Raw genomic sequence first — 24,307 nt, forward strand, 5'->3', positions numbered from 1 at the left:
CAAGTGAATTTGTTTGGGTGGATACTTGAAGCGCTATATATGTGATCGTGCTGTTTATGACAACTACATTACATTGGCTATGCTTTTATATCTGCTTTATTTGAACTATCATTTGATGTTTATGCTGTAAGCTAGCTTTGATGAAAATGAATAGCTAAAACGTATATGGGGTATATATTTTGTCACACGTAAGTTGATGCTTTTCAAAATACGGTTATATATTTCTGAAATAAACCTGTTGATAGTGTGTGTTGCATCATTTTCTTTTTACTGATCGAAAAACGTACATCATTAATTAATCGTATCTAAATATTGTTCAAATCGTCCATTTGACAGACTATATATAATATTTTATTCAAATTTCAAGCCATGTGTGATCTGCCTCCACGTTATTATCCGTATATGATATTATAATAACATGGGTAGCTATAAGAAGTTGTGACATTAATAGAAGCTAGGAAATTTTTGAATCAATTTCCCAACTAAAGCCCACACTAAATTCATATTAAAAAAGTTATAGATAAAACATCATATTTCACAGGGTTATTTTGGTCATGAAAATTAGCCTTTGTCCAGTACTTGACCTATAATAACTCCATAAATTAAGAGCCATTCATCTCACTGTACGTTCCAAGTCCAAAGTTGATACTTCAAAATCCAAAAACATCTTCAGCCAACTTGATTCTCATTTTGAACCTTATTCAGTTGGCATGGGGACTTCTGATACACACTTGTTTCTTTCTCTTATGCAGATTTTCATTCTATGCTTCATCTGTTTCATAGCCAAAGTTGAAGCTTCAAACAAAAAGCTTTCAGGCTTTTATGTGTTTGGAGACTCCACGGTAGACCCAGGAAACAATAACTACATAAAGACACCTTTTAGGAGCAATTTTCCACCGTACGGGAGGGACTTTCCCAACCAAGTTCCAACAGGGAGATTTACAAATGGGAGGCTTGCCACTGATTACATTGGTAATTATCAATTAAGCTTGCTTGCTTTGATTGTATATAAACTTAACCTTACATTGAGTAACTTTGTGATGTGTGTAAAATGCACTGCAGCTTCACACGTAGGTCTCAAGAAAGATGTTCTTCCACCTTATTTGGACCCAAACCTCAGAATTGAGGAGCTGATGACAGGAGTTAGTTTTGCCTCCGCTGGTTCTGGCTTTGACCCACTTACACCAAGCATGACTGTATTCCACTTAATTTCTTTCTTTCTTAATTTCTTTGTTGTGTTGTAGTGCTGCTCCAAAAATAGTCTTGTTTCACCATTTGTTTTCTCCTACTTTATGCATCTAGTCATATTTACTAGAAAAAATATATTTTAACACCTATGCTATTTTACACCTAATGATTAAGAGAGAGAAAAAATTATAAATATAATATAAGTGATATCATGATGTGATTAAAATAAATGAATAAAAAGAAATAAAAAATATTGATAGAATGCTTAAAAAGATAAACATTATGATTCTGTTTATTATGTTGAGGAGGAGGAGGGTTGTATTATTTAATAAATTTTAACTAATAATAATTTATCCAAAAAAGCATAGAATAAAAATTTATGGACAGTTTAATGTAATATAATATGATTATTAAATTCTTGAGTTAATTTGTTAATTCTTAGAGTTTACAAATCTATTTATCTTTTGTGGGCTGATTGTATGTAAAAATTTTTTAGTAGACTTTGGATAAATTTGATAAATTTTATATAAATTTGGTAGACTCTTGAGTTTACCACCAAGTGAACGGGTCAAAAAAATTAGACTAAAATATAAGTCATTTTGGATTGTTTTATGTTTGTTTAGTATTCAACATACCTTCATTTAGTGTGCTGTTATTGAATTCTTATCTTTAATAATATCAAATCCTTGGTAACAATGATTTACTATTATTATAATATCGATAGGTTATTATCTAATAATAATGCAGTACTATACTTGATTATTTAAACACTGTAAAATTTATGATTTACTTTTTTATTTTATTATATTGTTAAAATGTTTAATTGAAATGTTATTTATAAATATTTTGTTATTATTTTTACATGAAGTGAACTCTTACGAGTTTATCAGTTGAGTCTATGAAATTTTTATGAGTTTAAATAAATTCACGAGTTTGATATATATGATAAGTGATATGATTTGATGAAAAAAAGAGAGAAAGAAAAAAAATGTCAAAATAGGTGTTAATGATATATGGATGATTCCTCAAAAGTGTATTACGATACCTTCTCCCATGATTTACCAAAGTGGAGATGAAACAGATTTATACAATTTAATGTAAATTTTCTATTTATTTCAGAACGTAATTCCAATAGAAAAACAGTTGGAGTATTTCAGAGAATGCAGAAAGAGGATGGAGGATGCATTGGGAAAGCGAAGAATTGAAAATCATGTGAAGAATGCAGCGTTCTTCATCAGTGCCGGTACGAATGACTTCGTTCTTAATTATTTTGCTCTACCAGTACGAAGAAAGAGCCACAGTATCCTGGCGTACCAACAGTTCTTAATCCAACACGTGAAACAATTTATACAGGTTTGCTTCAATTACTCCCACGCTATATCTTCATCAAATTAATTATTTTTGTTTCAAATTTTAGCTTTCATGCTAGCTAGTATTTAATATTTATGTTTGAATCTTTTTACGCGCGTGGCTATGAATACAATGACGTCGTACATTAAATAACTATTTATTTTACGTATATTGTATTCGAATTACAGTGAGAAGTTTCCATAAAACCATTCCTGAAGACAAATTGTTATTTAATCATAAATTGGGATGTATAGTAGGAGTATAGGATTACTAATATATATCTTTGTAATAATTATTTTAAAATATATTTAAATTATTTTTTTATTAAATGGAATATCTCGCACAAAATATGCAAATTGAAAAGATGGAATATAAGGATATATGTTTTTGATTAATGAGAGTGGAGTACTGAAATTGAATTGCGCTCCATCCTCGTTACTCAATCACCACTTATTATTTTTTTTAAAATGTTGGTTGACATCAAATGTCTTACACCTCCTTCAATCTAATGATAATTGTTAAAGAGACGAAAGAGAAGAAAAGAGTTATTTTAATGATATAAAAATGGAATATCAAAATAAATTGATGTGAAAACTACTCGTATTTTTTGTTTCTCAAGTGTTTTTAATATTGCTTTTTAATTACAATTGCAATTTTAGCTCGAATGAATTTTAATGTAAAATATTTAGGGTTAAATTTAATTTTGTTTCCTCATAATTTTGGTTATTTTTATTTTAAAATAGAAATATTTAATTTATTTATTTAAAAAAATCCACAATTTTAGTCTCATATTTTAAAATAAAATATTTAATTTTCTTTTCTTATAAATTTTTTAATTTTAATTAAATTCTCAGTTTTATAAGTTTTGTTTCTTTTATTTTGATCTAGTTGAAGAACTAACATATTTATTTAAGGTATTATTAAAAAATAACTTAATTAATTATAATTATAATGTAAGAAATACTATATAGATAAAATTGAAGATTAGACTAAAATTATAATTTTTTTAAAATACATGATCAAAATTTTAAATTTTTTAAAATAAAAAGATTAAACATCTTTTTATTTTAAAATATGACGACAAAAATTATGGATTTTTTAAAAAATAAATAGATTAAATATCTCTACTTTAAAAAGAGAATAACCAGAATTACATATTAAAAACAAATAAGAGAATAAAATTGCAAGTAAAAAATTTATTACATGGATTCCTGACGTAAAACTTTAATAACAATTGAAGAATTATGCTAAAAGTACTTAAGAAAATATATCTAAATTTTGTCTAAACTACTATTGAATGCTTGCTTTTATTCCTACCAAATACCCTAAGTCCCTAATCAACAAAGCAAAGCGACTTTTGGTATGTTTCAAATTTTTATGTGGTAAATTTCCTTCATTGCTTCTCCCACTTATCAATGGAGTTTAGCCATCATTTTTATGAAATGCACAAAAAGCTTTTCTAAACTATATATGATTGTTGTTAATTTATAATACCCAAACAAATTATGTATAAAAAAATAATACCCAAATAAAACCGATATCTTATTGACCTTCGTTTCCTCATTATTGTCATTAATTTATCCTATTTACTTAATCATCTTATATTATAAGCATTCTCCATATTTTATTTTGGCCAACTGGATTGGGATTTCTACATTTTAAAATGCCCAATGAAAAGGGATATCCAACAACCTACTTTTATCAATGAAACTTCTATTAATAAACAAAAGCACACTGCAACATGTAGAATGAGAGGAATAAAAAGAAGACACATAGACAATTGAATGGTTGCCAATAATGAAGATGGGGACAATATGAATCGGTAGTGTATGGTTGAGGGTAGATATGAAAACTATTAGACTTAAACTCAACCCCACAAAACCTGAAACCAAATTAACTTCACTTCAATAACAACAAAAAACGCGGTGGAACAAATAGCTTGCTGTGCCAAGAATATGGGCATATGGCAGTAAAACAATACTTATATAGAAGTGTGGATATCCTTTAGTGGTTGGCACCGTCGTAAAGGTCTTATTAATTTTTGGTTAGACATTGTACAAACATACATGTCCCTTTTGACATTGAAAAATGTTTAGTGGACACCAATTGACGGGTGGACACTAATTAAGAGAGAATATAATAGAACAAAAAGAAACAATAAATATGTAACGTAATATAATGTCATAAGAATTAAAATGATGATAAGAGAAATATAGAGTATTAATTTTTTTAGGAAAAATAAAGAGTATTAATTAATGCTTATATTATTGGGTGTCCATATAAAAACATATTACATTCTTAATCACATTTTTTTAATTTAGTTTAAATGTATTTAAATGTGCTAATAATATTATAAATATTATTATCCTGTACATCCATCATGGAATGTTATATGTTTGTTAATATTTATGATAATCACATTTTAAATTATATTTTTTTAATGAATTAATAATGTAAAAATATTTAGACCGACAATATATCTAAATTAAACTCTATGTTTTTATAATTTAAAGTTTTTGTCAACATTTTTATTTGATGTCATTTTACAATTATGTATATCTTTGAAGAAATTAATTAATATGAAAGATAGAGAAAATTAGTTTTTTAAAATTAAAACAATAACTAATTATATTTCTTAATTCTAATATATACTTTAATTAAAATATTTTCTAAAATACTTCTTTTTTTACCAATCTAAAATAGTACTTTTTTAAACATCGTTCTTCGTTCAATAGACCAAAAACAGTGGCAATCCATTTATTACCAAGATTATCCACTTACCTTGGAACTGAATTAAGTTTGGAGACCTATACAATATACATGAATGATATGATCTGTAGAAATGCAAGTAGTATTAAAATGGTCAATTAATACTAGTAATTAACTGGACCACAGGCAATGACGTGGCCTGTCATGTATCTTGTATTACTTTTCCATTTTTATTACATCTATGGCTGCTATGAGAGCCTAAGAAGAAAATAACTCTGTCTTGCCTCTAATTAAATTGGGTCCTATATACCTTTCTAGACCTCAGGGTTAAATTGAGGTCTTGTATTTATTAAAAAATATTTATTATAAAAAATGTTTAATATTTTTAAGTATAATTAAAGTATTTAATAAAATGCACCAATTTTTTTAATTAATATCCTTACAACATAAGTTAGTGAGATTTAATAGATAAAATAAGTATCAAACTTCATCATGAATGAAGGTTAATTCAAACAATCAAGATTATCAAAATCATTATAAAACAATATTTTATTTATAAACAGATCAAGTGCGGAGCTTAACAAGCGTATAATGGTCTAACTATCTAGACACGATTGAGAGTTTTGGTGTATATACCTAATCCCAAAAAGTATGTTCAAAACCATGCTCCTACTTTTTGGGCCAAATTAATTTCAGCAATATGGGAGTAGTATGTTCTTGCTCAATTGATGCAGACTTGCAGTTCTGTCCCATCTCACATGCCTCTCCCAGCTAATACTACAACACATGACTTGAAGAAACCTTTTAATATGAGCAGTTAATATTTTTTATTATAACTAAATGGCTATTATTAATAATTTTCATTTCTTACTATAAATTTACTTTATTTATGTTAGAGGGTTTGAATTTTTTATATTACCAAGTTATTGGGATAGAATATTCTTGGTTTTATCGATAACTAAACCTAACTAACAACTTTGTTGAATTCTAGAAGGGTTTGAATTTGAATGATAGCCCTGGCCACATTCATTCCGGTTGTCATTAGGCTTTTAGAAATTTTACACAAGGTTACATAGTGCCTTAAAATCGAAGAAATACATGAGTATAAAAGTTAGTCTCAAATCACTTCAGTATTCAATTATGTTGTCTATTCGCCTGTTGCATCATACAATTTCAATTAATTTTCATACTAAAAATGAGGATTCCCAAAGGAAGTGAAACTAACTGGTTAAAAAAAAATTTGTTCAGGATTTGTTGGTAGAAGGTGCTCGAAAAATTGCAATAACTGGAGTACCTCCAATGGGATGCCTACCGTTGATGATCACCTTGAATTCCCCTAATGCCTTTTTCCAGCGTGGTTGTATTGACAAATATTCCTCCATTGCAAGAGATTACAATCTACTCCTTCAACATGAATTACACGGAATGCAATTGCAGCTCAATATGTCTACTCCAGATGCTAAGATCTATTATGTTGACACATATAAACCCATAGCCGATATGATTCAAGCGCGAAAAAGATTTGGTTTGTAACAAAAAGTTATTACTTGCTTGAGATAACTATTTTTCTTCAAAAGAAATATTACAAAATAGTTTATCGATCCCCTGACATTTTTCTTTTGTTTGTCTGTGTTAGGCTTTGATGAGGTTGATAGTGGCTGTTGTGGAAGTGGGTACATTGAAGCATCAATTTTGTGTAATAAGCTTTCAAATGTGTGCCTTGATCCATCAAAGTATGTATTCTGGGATTCAATTCACCCAACAGAAAAGACATACCACAACATCTTCTTGGCTGGCCTGTCCACCATTGATTTCATTGCCAATAACTAGAATAAGTTCCTATAGACACATTCCTTCGTTTTCTTCTTATCAATTATGGGGTCCCTAACTCAATGTATTTCTTCTTCTTCTTCCCGTAGTAGTATATGCCATAGTGGCATATACAAAATAAAATATTATCAATAATGTGTTCAACGCCAATCAAACGGGTGCTAAACACATCTTATGGCCACACAATATACATCTCAGTGTTTTCCCCTTCTCCCTCCACAATAAGTTATAGGCTCAAATAACATGCTAGATTTCATCTTAAAATGAGTTGGTATTAAGTGAAGTTTATACAATAAGCTAGCACTCTAATAATTGAAATTGACAATGTAAGACTTTCCAAAGAAAGCAAGGGTTTGCATTAATTTCATGATTATCGCGCAAGCCCACAACAACTAAGAATGAGGACCACCAGAAGCATAAACCAAACAATAATCTTATGAGCGACTTGGTTCGTTTGTCTTCGAATAAAACCGGCCGAACAGTTTTGAATAGAAATGAGCTTTTGTTTGCATTTATCAATAATAGAGCCAAACTCTGTAACATTTGCTGACTGCTGCATAAGGCCATCAACCACCATTTTGCAATCTGATTCAATGACCATATTTTGCAAATGCAAATCACCAATCCAGGAGAAGGAGAGAGCAGCTAATAAAGCCATAGCCTCTGCTTCATGAGGATATATATATATATGTGTGTGTGTTTTCATATAAACCTGATGAATTCTCAATACTCTCCACTCCTCACCCTCCTCCATATCACCAAAGAAACAAGCTTGGAAAAACTAAACCTCATTACATTATTTGAGAGCTCAGAATCCATCAATAACCAAGACTTATCCGAGAACACCAAGATTTTCCCTTGCTGCACCGCTCACATAGGACAGGCCTTTAAACTACCTAACAAGACGTTGAAGTAAGTTGTTTCATTTGCATATTGGAATAATTTCGGTCAAAATTAGGACAAACCACAATGGCCAAGTTGTAAGAAGTGTTAATGCCTTATTATCAACGGTGGCTTTGATCAGTCACAAAGGATGAGATGTATGCTTAATTAATTAGATGGCATATATATATCTCTTTCGTCAATACACCAATGACCCAAAAAAGAAGATAATTAAGCATCACCAACTAAACCTTTCCCTTTTGGCAGCTCTTGAGCTACTTTCCCGATAGCAAAACACCATTATGTATCTTGTCTTTCACAATATTACCACTGAAAACATTTTTCTTACACAGTGAATCAGGACTCAGCAAGGACCCTCAATATGTCAAGCTAAATTAGTCGAGACTTTCCAACACTAATGGCAGGCTGAACCGCACTCCAATAATTATTGAAGTAGGCAATGTAAGACTTTCCAACCGCTGAAAGCCAGAACTCACATTAATTTCATGGTTATCATGCAAGCCAACAACAACTAAGAATGAGGACCACTAGGAGCTTAAGCCAAACAATATTCTTTTCTTACAAGTTCTTTTTTTTTTTTTTGAATCGATCTTTCATTCGCAAAGGGAGGGCAGAATGCCTTACATCAGAAGAGAAAAAGGATTGTAATTTGTGAGGGATCTCCTCCACCCAATATCTTTCTTTACACTCAAAAGCAAAATGAGCCAAAAATTACGCAGCTCTATTAGCCGTTCTAGGAACAAAATTCAGCGAATTGGGGGATGTAGGACACACAATCCTCTTACAGTCATTGACAACACTATCCAAATAGTATTACGCAGTCTAGAACCAACATGCATGATCCCAAGTTTCAACTAATCTTATAAGTATATATAGCATCATGTAATCGTGAATTATTAATTCTCTCAGAAAAAAACTTAAATACCTGCAACATTGAAATTGGTTTGGACAATGGATATGTGATAGTACATAACTACCTAATAATTAATTTCTACCAACTTTTGACATCAAAATAGGGAGCATATATAGGATGAACGGAAAATTGGAAGATCGCAATTCACAGGTTTGTTAGACAAAGAATACTGCTTCAGAAAGGTATCATCCACTCCCTATAATCAAATTCCAAAGTCAATCTGATGACTTGTAATTTCTGGATTTAGAGCTGTAGATCTTTGACTTGTGTGTGTGTGTTACATGGTTTCAGAAGTTAATGTATTAATTATATTCATAGGATTATGATAGTATTTGTAGTTCTGAAACGAAAATATCTTATCAAATAATAAATATATCTCTAAAATTTAATTTAACAAAATTTGTTTGTAAAATCAGTTATTGCACAGCCTGCAGATTCAAATCCTACAGTTTATATTATTTGAAACTGCAGGGGGTCTTTTTCCACATTGATACAAAGAAATTTTGACATACAGGCATCATATATTAAATTGGTGGCGCTGTTAAAAGAAGTTATTAATAAAAGATTCAGTGGCCTCATCAGCTATTATCTTGTACATCTTTTGCGTTGGATGAACAGCATCCCAGAATACATATTTGTCTGGATCTGAACAAGTATCCATCCCTTTGCATGAATCTCCATATTCTACTGTCCCCGTCCCAACACATCCTTTTGAACCATCGACAAAACCTGCCATCAACCCAAATGAGGAACATAAAAAAAATTATCATGTCTATGTTTAAGTTGAACGAAAAAAAAGAAACATTTTATAGGTCGTAGAAGTAGTTTATAATAAACTTTTTCTCTGCTTTCATTGTTCACAATCAGAAGCATTTCTGTTGAGCAGTGGCCTTCTAGAAAACTATCTCAAGAACCAATTAAAGACTCTTTCAAGTTTTTCAACTAACACACCCTTTAAATGAATGAAATTTTATATATCTATTAATACAACTTCCGTTGGTATTTATAAGATTCTACTTCTTAAATTTGTTTGTTTTCTTGTATAAGATTAAATCCATATTATTTCATGCATTAATTGTTTTTAGGTTAAATATAATCTAATTAAATAAAAAAGATAATATGTTAACATGCATTTAGAAGAAGAAAACATTAGTGACAATAATTTTTTTTTGAAAAAGTATATAAATTTAGGATAAGTTTATTGTTATAAATTAAATTAACAATTTTTTTTAATTTTAATAAATTAGATAATTGAGTCTTATAAATAAGAATAAAATAAGGTAGTATAAGAAATCATTTATCCTTTGTTGTAAACAGTTGACCATAAATAGCATAACATTATTCACGTGTCACAAAAGTTATGATAAAAGTAATTAACTTCAACAACAACAAAAGGCTAAAGGAGTAGTAAACATGGTATACTAAAATTCAAAAAAATAAAATAAAAAATGGTATACTAACCGTATTTTTTAGGGTTGGTGACCGCGCGTTGGATCATACCATAAACATCAACCAAAGCAGTCTTTAAGCCCAGCTTTGTCTTTAAGTTGTCTAATTGCTGTAATAATTTAGCATTGAATGAGTAAGCAACGCTGTTTAAACTTTTATCACAGTCTTCCACGTTCCTAATCGTCTTGATAAGTGGAATGCATCCCAGAGGTAGGACCCCTACAATGATCAACCTCCTGGCACCCAGTCTATGCATTGCCTGTAGCCACCAAATTACATTCAGTCATACTTCATATATATGTTCCATTTCCAAAGGGTTTTTAGTTAAAGTAGCAGTGACTCGTAGATTAATTAAAAAATACTACAATTTATTTGTATTAAAATTATATCTTAATTTTCTAATATTCTATTTCACTTATAAACTATAGCTATAGAAGAAGAAGAAAATCTCGTGTGATTAATAGCACTTTATTGTTGGTGTTATTTTCAGTAGGCCGGGAGCTATCAACCTGGGCCCTGGGCCCCCGACATACAGGCCCATTCCAATGCAAGAAAATATAATCCATGTTACAACAAAATTAAATGCAAAGCTGTAAAGTATTGTACCGAAAAAAAGTAGGAGAGAGTATTAATGTCAATGGAATCAAATTTTCATTTTCTTGCCAAAGAATACTAGAAAAGCAACGACTTCGGCCAGCAGTGTTTGAGTTTTTTATACTGAAATTAGTAGTGTTTGATAAAAACAGGCGTATGCTATTTTAAACTTGATTTGAAATGTTTTAAGATATAATATAATAATTAAAACAAAAAAAATGCAATTAAAAAAATTGATTTTTGAATAAAAATATAACAATTCAAAATTAATTAAAAAATATAATTATCCAAAAAGTTATCCGTAAAAAATAATGTCTATTTATATTATTTTATATGTTATTCTTATAGATAATTTACGAGACACCTGTAACTTGACAATTTTCACCTTTAAATTTTGGGCAACTTTTTTCAGCTTTTAAGTACTATTTTTGTGAAAGATAACACGTGAATGTAGTAATTGAGTTAAGGTGGTGAAAGAAGGAACCTCAACGTCCTTAGAGAAGCGGGAGAGCAAGAAATTCTCAAATTCAAGCAAGCTGAATTGCTTAGGGCGAGTAGGTTCCAAGAAATAGTTCTGCAGAAAGTCATTGGTACCCATACTAATTATATACAACGCATTTCTCGTAATCAATTCTGCCCTTTCTTCACCCACCGCATTTTTCAAGTGGATCTTATAATGTGCAAAATACTCTATCTGTTTGGAAACAGACAGAACATTCTGTTGCATAAAAAATAAACCCCAATTAGTCGCAAGCCAACAAATTTATAAATTTGTTGAATTTTAAAATAATTGATCATGATTTGTGATTGGGTGCCAGGTATATAACACTCTAGTCATAATTATTCAAATATTTAATTATGTATATTGCAAATCAAAGGGCCATCGAATGTATGTACCGAAACTTCAGCGGTATAGTCATCAAAACCCGTGGCTGCTGATGCAAAACTAACACCATATTGCAGATCTTCCGGCTTCAAATTTGGGTCAAGAAAAGGTGGAATCGCTTTTCTGTACCCCAATGCTTCAGCTGCAACATGTGTTGGGAAACACTTACACTCAGTTTACATGCAATGCAATAGAAGATATGCTTCTTCTAACATGAGAAGAAAAATAACGTAGAAACATGTGATGTGAATAACTGAAGCAAATTTTTATGGAAACTCATGCGGTTCGTGAGATGATATCATTATTGTACTAGTCTTGCCAAAAGTAGCTGATCACGTCCTCAATGGATGTTTATAGTAAAAATCAAGGTATTCATGCACTCCATCTACTTTTATGATTTTATATACATCAGCAACACCGCATTAATATACATTAGATATGTCTTCACCTAATAATAGTCTGTGTTTTTGACATAGCACTAGCTAGTATGGAAGCCTTTATGACGAGTAATCTAAAATTCTATCCTTGTCCTCTCTGTTCTTTTAATTAAAAGTTGAATTCAAGGTAAGGTACGTAAGTCGGTATTTAGATCATTTTTATAACCACATTTTTTCGGATCTTGTCCACATGTTCTATCTTTCTGAGGTAATTATGGAGAGACTTGTACTAATTTACAACCCTCCCCTTAAGGGTTTTTTTTTTTTCCGTAAAAATTTTAGCGAGAGACTTTTCACTTAAGAGTACCCCTACCATTGATTAAAACACCTAAGGTTTTTTAAACACGTCTATAAAGGAAGAAAATAAAATTAAAAATATGTCAACTTTTAAAAAGTCTTTTGGGTGTTTGTGGGGCTTGTTTATTTGTGTTCCAATCTTACTCAAATTTTTTATAGGATTAATTTGTTGAACTTACCTTACTCAAACAAACGGGACAAGATGAGATCAATTCAACTTGCTGAGATAATATATTGATCTTAACATTACATATAGTTAAATCATAGAATTAAAAAAATATATACAACTATAATTAAGATATGTATTTAATAATTTTAAAATAAATAATATCAGTATGAATATAAATATCATGCAAGAAAAAAAATTATTTAATAGTTTATTTATTTTAAAAAGTTACACATTTTAAAATAATATATGATATTTGATCAGGTCGAATGATTCAAAGTATAATCTAAACTCATCTTCAAAATACGTTAGGCTTAATTTCTTAAGAAAATATATTCGTTAAGAATTCCTTCAAGGAAATTAGAACTGAGAAGTATAAGTTAATTTTCATATATAGAGAAAATAATTTGTTTTAATTCAATTCCTTTTTTCCTATAAGTGCTTATTAATAAATTTAAAGTTAGTAACTGATAAAAAAAGTTAGTAAATGCTGAAAAGTCTTTCTAAAAGAAGATTTTTTTATTAAATACTAAAATTACGTTATTTATAATTATTTTTATATTTATTTTTATCATCTTTATGATTTTTTTTAATTTTTTAATCAATATCCTAATTATTAAGATCCTTCAAAGTTTAATGATCATGTAAACAAAAAAAAATTACACAATTAATCAATCAAAAATCATAATTAATATAATTTTTTAAACTTTCTGTATAAAATACTTTAGGGTGCAAAGTTACTTTACACGGTAAAGGCTTAAGCCTATTCTGTTGTAAGCATTTCTAAAACAAACTCTTTATGGTCTCCTAATAACGTAAGGTTTTTAGTATAATGAATCGATGGCATAGGAAAGTGATGAAAATAAAGGAAAAGGGGGTTGAATTTTTATGTTTTACCAACGAAGTCTGTGGCAAGTCTCCCATTGCTAAACCTTCCTGTTGGGCGGCTGTCAAAGAAGTCTTTGCCATAGGGAGGAAAGTTGCTTTTCATAGTGGTGTGAAGGGCATTGTTGTTCCCTGCATCAACACTTGAGTCTCCAAAAACTAGGATGCAAGACACGTTATGCTTAGCTGCTACTTCCCTCACTCGCTCAATGTCCACAGCAAGTGAATACCATGGCATCATCATCATCATGCCCATTGCTAGTGCTAGTATCATTTTCACCATTAGCCTCACTAAGGAATACAGAGGAGTTCAGAAACCAGAACTGAATTAAGTCCCCTTTACCCAATAATCCCATGCATCATCATTTAAATAATCCACGTAAGGATCCTATGTGGTAAGTGGTTGCTGGAGCATTTATAAAACGGTTCCCTAAATTAATTACAACATTTAAAGTTTAAAACTACTACTATCCCTGGCCTGGCCTCCACTTTAATTGGAAAAAGAAGAACCCTGAGCCGCGCGCGAACTATAGTTCCTTTACTCCAAATGTAACTCTGATTGAGACTTATTGCAAATATCTCATGTGCATTGGTCGAGTTTCGGTTTGGTTCACTCTGTACGACAATAATGGACTCTAGATTATTTTTTTTACGAAATTCTACTGGACGATTTTATTTACTGGTATATTTTTTTCTGTTGGAATTTGATGGTATAAAGTGTTATCAATATTCTTAACCTATTAATATTTTTGAATTGTTTTTTTTATTAAAAAAGACAGCAATAGAGTGCATAAGTTTCGATGAATGTTAACAATTAATCATGATAAGTTTATTATGCATTTAATTGTTGTATATTGATTGCTTATAAAATTAAGAAAATCTCAAAAATTATTTCTTTAAAAATTTGTTGAATAGTACAATAACCATCCAAGATAGTTATACTAGATTGTTGAATAGTTTGTGAGGATATTCTATCTGCTTGTCAATTTCGTTCATTATTTTCAATCCATATATTGAAATAGTAAACAATTAAACCAAAGAGGTGTACAATATTTTTAAAACTTTAAAGAGCAAGAATACATAGACATAAATCAATGAGTATAACTTGGTCCATAACAAATGTTAAATTTGTAAGAAAAAATCTTATATTTGATTCTTACAAAATACATTCTTGGAGAGAAACAATGAACTTTAAGTGTAACCAAGTCTTGAACAAAAGATTAGTTTCATAACTGGTCTAAAGGACAAAAACTTGTAAAAATATCTTGGGATTTTATCAAGAAATCAAAGACCAGTCAAACGAAATTAAAAAAAGAAAAACATAATCATAGTTTATAGCACATTTTATTTGTCTCCTTTTGCCACCCAGGGAAAGTTGTCTCCAAGTTAAAAAATTATTGAAACAAGTTAAAACTAAATCTATGGACATGATATTATTTTCATAAGTTTGTTTAAACATTTATACAAGTATGTCATTATGCTATGTGATAAATTAAAATAAGTTGTAAATACGTCTTAGAATGTGTGTTTGTGTCTAATTTAACCATACAAAATCAAACTTGTGTAAATGAGGATCTCCCCACTTATATATTATATCTTTACATTATTTTTAAACAATGTGAAACTTTAATATGTTATTTTTTTAATCCACGATTACTAATCGCAATGTAAAACTTCAACACACTTCTTTTTGTCCCACATCTGCATAATTAAGGTGGACTAGATGTGATCATAATTAAGTTGAATTTCCAAGTTCTTTTAAACAAAGCTTTTTATTGATTAACTTGTGCACCTAAGCAACAAGGCAAAAGAAAAAGTTAAAAATAATTAGCCACAAAAAATAAGTGTTAGAATGTGTGTTTGTGCTTAATTCAATCATACAAAATCAAACTTGTAAGTGATTACATCTAATCCACCTTAACTGTGACAGATATGAGATAAAGAGGAGTGTGTTGAAATTTCATACTATGACGAGTAGTCGTAGATTAAAAAATAACATATTAAAATCTCACATGACTTAAAATAGTGTCAGATATAATATATAAGTGAGGAGATCCTCACTTTACAAATTTGATTTTAAATGATTGGATTAGACACAATCACACATTTTAACACTTATTTTATTGTTTCAATCAAATACAAAGAACACCATATTTTACATTTAAGTGTTAAAGTTCAAGTAAATCTCTATTATTGAATTAGTGATATGGGTTTAGGTAATAAGTATATTCAAAAATAAAAATAGTTATTACTTATAAGAAAAACATTCCAGAAGCAGAGAGAGTGAAATTAAATTAGTGGTGGTTTTTTGTCTGACAAGTAAGAGAAGAGTGAGTGCTAATTCTTAAGATAAAGTTTTAGTTTTACTATATACCACAGGTTTCGGAAATCCGTTGTAGTCTAGTTGGTCAGGATATTCGGCTCTCACCCGAAAGACCCGGGTTCAAGTCCCGGCAACGGAATAACGTTTTCAGTGGTGGTAATGATTTTGCATGTGCCCCTTTTATTAATTATTTATATAATTAGATTTTCTTTCCACCATAAAAGGAGGCGTTGGGGATGGTAGCAAATAGCTTTTCATAATTCATAATAGATTATTTTATATTAGTCATAATTTTTTCTAAGGAGCTTTAGTGGTGGTAGCTTACTTGCTTTTATAATATAACGTGATCCTTCTTTTCTTTTAAGAGAAATGAACACCATGCATTGATTGATGGACTGACTTTTATTTTATGCTCCTGAACTCAAATTATATATCGATCTCTATAAGCTAACTTACATATAGTCAACACTTACAGCTTGTTTATCACTTGAACTACAGGATTACACTTGACGGTGGATGTTCTCCACCAAAAAAAGGTGGCTATAATGGTAGTAGCTTTTTCAGACTATAAGATTCAACAACTGACTTTTATGCATAGCTGAAGCTTTTTGTAGTTCTATTCACACACGTAGGACAATTTGCTCTACTCAACATTTTAGAGGGCTATGAATCATCCATTGAAAGTTTCAAATGAACTTAACACTAAAAAGTAAAAGTACAGTTCATTTCGACAAAGATTTTCATGTATGTACTGAATTCACATTTATATGTTCAGTTGGGTGTATAGTATAATTTATATAGTAAGAAAATGTTTTTACTACAAGGCCGTGCAGAATGCAATATCACACACAAACCAAACAAAGTGTAAGAGTACAGGTCGTATTGTGTTTAACAATATAGTGTTTAAGTTGAAAGTATGTGTTTTGTTCTAATATCCTAATAATTAGTTACTGAGAATAATAATAATTAATTGAGAATGTAATCGGATGATGTAAGGTTGTAGATAGTGTAGGTTTGTAGCTAGATTGCAACAGACAATGTTTAATAGTTATTTTATTCTCTCTGTCTATATATAATTTAATATCTTTATTTCAAATTTTAATTTATTGCAACGGAATATTTTAGTATTGAATATTTTAATACACAGTATATCAATTTATTTCTTTTATTCAGATAACTTTTTGACAATTTTTTTTCAATATAAAACTATTTTTAGTTTTTTATTTGAATCTAAAAAATTATACTGTATCAAAATTATTAAAGAATTTAAATAACTGTTAACTAAAAGAAGTAATTAACACTCTAATAAAAATATTAACCATCTAAAAGATTTTGTTTTTCAAATGTATGCAGAATATTATTAGCTATACACATAATGGTTGCTAGTTCTAAAACAAGTTTTGCAAAAAATTAAACATACTAATATTTTAGCACATACAATGTACATGATAAATGTTTATTCTATATAACTAAAATACTTTTAAATATATAAATTATATTGTAATTAAAATTTGTAATAAATAATTTTACAGTTGAAAAAGTTAAAAAATTACATAAAGTTGATAATTAATATATATTACATTAAATTTCTCAATATTTTGTCTTATACCTCAAAATTTATAGACAAAATGCTCCTACAAAAGTACAAAAGATTGAGGATTAAGAATTGGCCGAAAGAAGAAACAGAGACATGAATGAATGAAAGTAAGAAGAACGTCAAATTCAAATGGAAAGGGTGAACAAACCATTTTGCATGAAGGAATTTGCCACTTCCTTTAAACAAATACCCATGGATATAAAAGAAGCATGTCCCACCCACCAGAGATTATGAAAAGAAAGTCGAGAAGCATTAAAGACTTTGTGTCACAATTCTAACAGGCTGCAGCAAACATGAACTGATTCCGTAGCTCTTATTTTCTTATCGGGTTGAACAGGTTCACATGGAAGAGGGGACAAGTGAGGCTGTGCAGAGGGTCCCTCAAAAAGTACACCAGCCTACACACTCTCCAGCTCAGAGAGAGCAAATGATTCTAAGTTTGCTGAGCCACTTCCCACTGTCTGCAAGAGCATTTGTACAGACACAAATATTAATTTTGTGATACTTCTGCTTGTGGTGTCCCTGTCTATAGTATTCATTTAAAACTAACTTTGCAAGGCAGTGAAGATTTGCTGAGGTGTTACCTTTTTTTTTTCTTCAATAAAATTGTTAGCTGAGTTGATCTTAGGAGGGAAACCTATTAAAGAGTTTATTTTTTTTAATTATTTAAATGTTTAACTTTTAATGAATATAATAATCTTTAAAAATTATTAACTATTTTTACAGATGAAATAAACTTTTTATTTTAAATGATAATAACTTAATCGTTATTATAAAAAATAACTAACACAATTTATTTTACACAATCTTATATTAATTATCACTTAAATCATTATAATAATAACAACAAATATATATAGCTTTACACTAATTAACTTTAATCATTATAATAATAATAATATAAACAAACAGTTTTATAATAATAATCTTAAAAACAAATCTGTACATGAAAAGTTTTGAGGGAGGGTCAGGATCCCTCCTTTCAAATCTTTAGATATTGGATAAAAGATATTTCTTTCTTTCTTTTTTCATTTATTAAGATTTTTTTTCTTATTATTATAATTGGAATAGTCTTTTTACTCAAAAAAATAAAATAAAATTGATTTCTACTTTTTTTTCAAAAAATAATCCTTGCCCCTCTACATTCGTGCCTGCTTGAGGACTCACTAGTCACTAGAGTCAGTGTATGAATTATCTGTAGTCATGTTGACTCTGCAATAGTGATTTTGAGAATTAAATTTAAATCTAATAGTTATTAAAAGTAGGGGTATAAAAAATATATTTATATGTTTAATTATGAAAGGATAATATGTTACTTTATGAGCTGTAGGGAACTGTAGGATTGTTGAGAATCTAAGTCTTTCAAGTTAAGCTAGAACAATTTGCGCCACTTAATTTGCATATTTTGTAATGATGATTTATTTGTTTTGACCTTGAAATTTTATTTATATCGTACTTTATTTTATAATATTACTTTTTATTTTCATCATCTTATTTATCTTATTACATATTTTTCTCTTTTTTTTTCTTTTGTTCTATGTACAATTTTTTTGGAGTAAAAACTTATATAAATATGATTTCTCTCTGATAATTGTGAAATGTTTGTCCAAAAATTACATGTACAAATTAAGCGATTACCGTATCCAATTGTTTCTAAACAAAATATGACGAGTGCCATTATGAAAATATAAATTGTTCCCTTGCTGGGTTACATTTTCCCTCCCCGTCGAGGTGTACCCAACTCATGATTAATGACAACAAAAAATGTTGAACACCGTGAGAACTAGTACAAAATAAATATTTTATAATTATGAATCCATGGTTCCATTTATTTTAGTTTATCATCTTTTTCATCCTTCTTTTTTGTCCATTTTGATAAATAAAAATAAGGCTGTTATAGTTTTAATTTCCTTATTTTGGATTGTTTGTGACTTTAATTCTTCAAGTTTTATTATCAAATTAATAGATGTTTAATTCAGTTATTTATTTTTAAAAAATTGCTTAATTTTGTTATTTTTTAAGAATACAATAATTATCCTTTTTGAAGGAAGAATACAATAATAATTCTAAATCTTTTTTAAAAACAACTTACTAATCCTCCTAATATTGAATGTATTTTATATTTTGAAAACATTACATTATTTATTTTTCATTTAATACTTTCTTTAAAATAGTAGAAATATTTATAAGGATATTTGTAGAAAGATGTAACATTATCCATACGATAAAATCATCCATGGAGAGTTGAAAGAACCCAAAATCTTGTTTCAAGTTCAGTTCTACAATAGATATTAGGAAGGGAGTGGAACCTTCAACAGCTATATTGGTGGAACCAAGGTTATCAATGGCAGATGGTGGAATATGGCAGAAGGCCAAAATTCCATCATATAAACATGCCATTGCAGCCAATGGCGCTGTCCGGCCTCCCTTCACAAATTGCTTATGGCAGACGAATAAAAAAACGGCATGTTATAGCTTTATGGTGGCATTATAATGGTTATTTAACAATATTGGATGGAACCAGTTAAAATACAACCTTGAATAAGGGTAACCCGGATTAGTAGTCATCCGGTATTAGCTTGTTTAGTCCAAAAGGGTTCCAAACTCTATTCCCATATGAGCTATGGCAGAACGAACAGGGACAATCTAAGGCATTCTTTGAACTAAATAGTGTTACAAAGTGGGGTCACTAGTCACTACATTGGGGGAGAAAGAACTTCAACTAGAATGAATAACACATAATGTGTGTCTTGCATTTGGTCTTTCTGACGGAAGAGCCAAAATTCAAGCTCAATTTCATCAAGCCAGATCAACCACTGATCAAGATTCTGCTGCATCAACTGTATTCCTGAATGATATGAATTGTTAATGATATTCTTATAACAGAAAAAGACCAGCATTTCCCATTCAAAATTAAGTATCATCAACTCACTTTGGTGAATTTGAATCAAGCTGCATGGTAACTGGTCCATCATTAACCAAATTTACCTGCTCTCCATCACAAGTTTGAGGATTGTTTAGTGTTAACACAGGCAGCATTAGAAATTGTCACGCAATAAAGGCACCCTGCACAGGGATTGAAGGGCATAACTTTACCTTCATCATTGCTCCAAATACACCGTCTGCATAAGAAATTGAAAGGAGCTTAAGAGTAGGGACCAGCAGAATTAAAATGAATCAGTACAATTGTACAAAGCAACAAATTCAACTAAAACTCCTTGAAGGAAATCAGTATTGACAAATCTCATAGAGCAACTAATTATTTCCAAGGCCATGGAAAACAAATTGAAAAGTTATCATGATCTTACGTATTTTCAAGATTATGTTGTTACAATGTCGATAAGAATGAATGTTAAACAAATTTTTGAATTAACAATAAATTGATAGAGTGCATGAAAATACAGCACTGGCATTTGCCTTTGACTCTTTGTTGACCACGTTACACAACCTGTTAATATTAGTCCTTACTACATAGTACATACCGTATAACTCTGCTTTGTCAGGCAAGAGAGAGAAGTGAACAGATTTGATAGAAGATTCATAAATAACCTGAATTTTTGCAGAGGAAAACGTGTTCAACACGCTACACAACCTGTTAATATTAGTCCTTACTACATAGTACATACCATATAACTCTGCTTTGTCAGGGAAGAGAGAGAAGTGAACAGATTTGATAGAAGATTCATAAATAACCTGAATTTTTGCAGAGGAAAACGTGTTCAACACGCCAATCTAACTCACTATATGTACGTACTGATACGGATCCCCCGCAGTTGGGAAAATAACTGCATGGGGTTCAGTTAAATCTTACACCATTCATTTTTTTTTCTTCTTCAAATTTTATGTAAGTAGAAGTAATGGTTGCGATCCCTGCAGATTAAAAAAAACTGCAGAGGATCGTGATCCACGTTCGTACACTACGTCAAAGTTAGAAGCTGTTTCTTTAAATACATGAATGGAAAAAATGCATAGCTATTTACTCAAAGATGAGATAAAACAAAAATAAAATAGGGTAAATAATACATGCTCGGACACTATAAAAAGATTTATGTTATCCAATACATGTTATCATGTATGAAAAGTTTACTTTTGAAATAACTTCTTAAAATTTATTTCAACAAATATTTCGGATGGGTTAACAATGTAAAATTGTTTAAACTAACAATAAAAATATCACATTTCTTATAGAAAATTACATTATCTCCTCTTAAAGTTTCGTTAAGTTCTCCCTATAGTTTTCTTTTTTTTATCCCTACACTAACCTCTCTAGTTTACAAAACAAAATTAGGGTAGAATAAAGTGAATTTAGATGAAAATTTTGAATTTGAGTGAAGTACAAAAGTGTGAATCTTTCCTCATTTTACTGTTTATTTCTCTTTTTTCCGCTCAAATGAACGGACCCTTACTCTAACATCTCTTGTACATTGCACTCACCTCTTTGATTATTTGAAAAATATTACACTATTCAATCTCAGTTTAATTTACTGTATTTATTTTTATGATAATGAATTTACTGTATTTATTATAGAGAAAGAGAAATGAAAGTTGAAAGATAGAAAACATAACATACCCTTGATTGCATCAGAGTTATAGGCGTTCCTAAACCTGTCAACTAAAGAGGCATAGAAGGGCTTGGCTCTCTGAGGCGCCATGGCTACGTGAAAATCCGGTTTGTTACCCTTCAGGAATCCATACAACGTAAACTGACTCACTGTTAAAAACACACAATAATAAAAATAAATTATAATTTTTGCATCCTATATATAATTAAGACTGAAAAATGCGAATACTCACTTACTCACCCAATAAGACTTGATAATTTTTCTGCATCACACTGTGGTCCCACGCTTTGCCCGTATTTTCATTTGGGAACAGCCTCATGTTCAAGACCTTTCGGCATCTGTTAGAAAAGTAAAATAAGATGAGTAATGACTGATGAGAAGTTGAACTTGGATTGAAAGGGGGTAATGAGATGGAGATGACATGTAATCGGCGTCGGCGTCGGAATCGGAGTCGTGGATTCCGACGAGGACGAGAAGGCCGGGGCCAATCTCGGAGACGATGCGGCCTTCGACCTCGACGGAGGCAGAGGCCACGCGCTGAACCACCGCTCGCATTGCAGTAGTCACTGCTTTACTTCTTCTTCTCACGGTGACAGTGGAGGTCAAGGTCCCAATTCTATGAATGCCTCCCACTACCACTGCACCTCCTACACGTGGAACCCTACACGGCGACACCAATTGCAATTGCATCTTTTATTTATCTTTATCGTTTTGGATACTTTAATTTTCTCATATGTTTAAATATTTTTTCCCCTTTTCTAATTCCGTGTATTTATTAACATTCTTTTATCTTCATCGGTTACAATTTTTTCATAATAAAATACTAAAATATATTTTTTATTCTTATTAAATATCTGAATTTTGAGTTTATTTTCTGATAAAAATTTTCTTTGGATTAAGTCCTTAATAAAATAATAATTAAAAAATATAAAAAAAACAAATACAAAATTTATTAATTTATCATAAATTAAAAAAATGTTAAGCACAAAAAGAAAATTTTGTTTTATCATAAAACAAAAATGAAGAAAGAATTTATTGTAGGCAACTTGAGCTCCAATAAGGCACCTGAATCGGAGAAGCAAGATTGTTAGAGAAGGCCTAAGCAAAAGATTGGAAACTGCTTTGGAAGTTTGGACATGAAAATTCATATTGGGTCTCAAGTAAAATAACTGACATAAAAATTAAATATGAACAGAGTGATGTTATATTCTTGTAACGAAATATGTATATGTTAGAACTTTAGTGTTAATCATTCTACTGTAAATATCAGTTTGAAATATAGCATCTGACTGGTAGTAGTATTGAGTTAAAACGTAGATTTTTCCGTTTTTATTCCTTGGATTGGACCCTGGCTCAGTAAATAGAGAATGGGAAAGATATTTCATGACAATATGAAAGTTATAGATATTTGAAACGTCAATATGGATCGCTGAGAAGGCTGAGGAATTGCAACTGGACTTAATCCCTTTCCCGTACGAAAATTAGTTTATTTGTATTTATTATTTCTTTATTTATTATAGTTAACACTTAATAATTGTCACTTCATCGAAACATTTTAAAATTTTTCATCTGAAAATAATTTTAAAATTTATTTAAGTTGTTTTGAGCTTATGTCATGAAAATATTACAAGGTAACATACAAATTTTATATATTTCATATAAGCTTATAAAAATCCATTAATATCTGTCAAATTGTGTACATAAACTTGTTCATCTTATATTTTAAATAACTTATAATTAAAAAAATATTGAGATGACTTTTTGAAAAATAAAAGTAATTCTTTTATTTAAATTAAGTTTTTAAATTGTCAAAGCTTCCCAAATATTTTCTTTAAGATGGTGAATATAAGGAAGCTCGAGATTCCGCCAAACATAATAATAACTTCTCAACAAAATTAGTAGATTTGTATTCTATTGTACTTCAAGGTTATAATCTTGCCCAACTCTACATTATGCAATTTATATTTTCTAAAACTAATTATAGATTCTTTTTATTTTATTTAAATCAATATCTTTAATTTAATACTTTTTTAATATAAGACCACATGTATCCTTACTTAGATATCAAACTGAAGACTACTAACTAGTTAAATCGGAAAAGTCACGTGACTATTGATTTTTTTTAAGGTTACATGTATCCTGTGTGGGAGGTAATTTTGTTCAAGCCATTAGAATCATTATAAAAAAAATCTTTCTCCAAACATTTTATACAATTATA

At 29.8% G+C, this 24,307-nt stretch overlaps 3 protein-coding genes and 1 non-coding gene across 7 annotated transcripts; 2 read left to right on the forward strand and 2 right to left on the reverse strand.

The window, feature by feature from the left end:
- Positions 1-457: 457 nt before the first annotated feature.
- LOC100812062 (GDSL esterase/lipase At5g45960) lies at positions 458-7,265 on the forward strand. Its single transcript, XM_003545965.4, has 5 exons — positions 458-972; positions 1,063-1,196; positions 2,308-2,541; positions 6,496-6,772; positions 6,884-7,265. The coding sequence occupies exons 1-5, from the start codon at positions 711-713 to the stop codon at positions 7,075-7,077; spliced, it is 1,101 nt and encodes a 366-aa protein (XP_003546013.1). The 5' UTR covers positions 458-710; the 3' UTR covers positions 7,078-7,265.
- Positions 7,266-9,296: 2,031 nt separating this feature from the next.
- LOC100812614 (GDSL esterase/lipase At5g45950-like) lies at positions 9,297-13,948 on the reverse strand. The gene is given in 5 exon segments (NM_001255230.2): positions 9,297-9,622; positions 10,355-10,601; positions 11,421-11,654; positions 11,834-11,964; positions 13,620-13,948. Coding segments are annotated over 5 exon segments (1,071 nt in total). The 5' UTR covers positions 13,891-13,948; the 3' UTR covers positions 9,297-9,434.
- A 2,048-nt stretch (positions 13,949-15,996) lies between these two features.
- On the forward strand, positions 15,997-16,069 carry TRNAE-CUC (transfer RNA glutamic acid (anticodon CUC)). The gene has a single exon. It is a non-coding gene; the product is annotated as a tRNA-Glu (tRNA).
- Positions 16,070-19,981: 3,912 nt separating this feature from the next.
- Positions 19,982-22,815, reverse strand: LOC100813154 (D-aminoacyl-tRNA deacylase). 4 transcript variants are annotated; one of them, XM_006597408.4, is made up of 6 exons: positions 22,511-22,815; positions 22,330-22,427; positions 22,098-22,238; positions 20,624-20,649; positions 20,460-20,515; positions 19,982-20,367 (listed from the first exon to the last, which is right to left on the reverse strand). In XM_006597408.4, the coding sequence occupies exons 1-6, from the start codon at positions 22,777-22,779 to the stop codon at positions 20,364-20,366; spliced, it is 594 nt and encodes a 197-aa protein (XP_006597471.1). In that variant the 5' UTR covers positions 22,780-22,815; the 3' UTR covers positions 19,982-20,363. The 4 variants fall into 4 exon arrangements, with proteins under 4 accessions (XP_006597471.1, XP_003546015.2, XP_006597472.1 ...); XM_003545967.5 differs by having other exon boundaries at positions 19,982-20,375; XM_006597409.4 differs by having other exon boundaries at positions 20,290-20,375; positions 20,624-20,671; positions 22,511-22,809.
- Between the last annotated feature and the right edge of the window lie 1,492 nt (positions 22,816-24,307).

Source organism: Glycine max, chromosome 15, assembly GCF_000004515.6.
Source record: "Glycine max cultivar Williams 82 chromosome 15, Glycine_max_v4.0, whole genome shotgun sequence".
Lineage (NCBI taxonomy): Eukaryota > Viridiplantae > Streptophyta > Magnoliopsida > Fabales > Fabaceae > Glycine > Glycine max.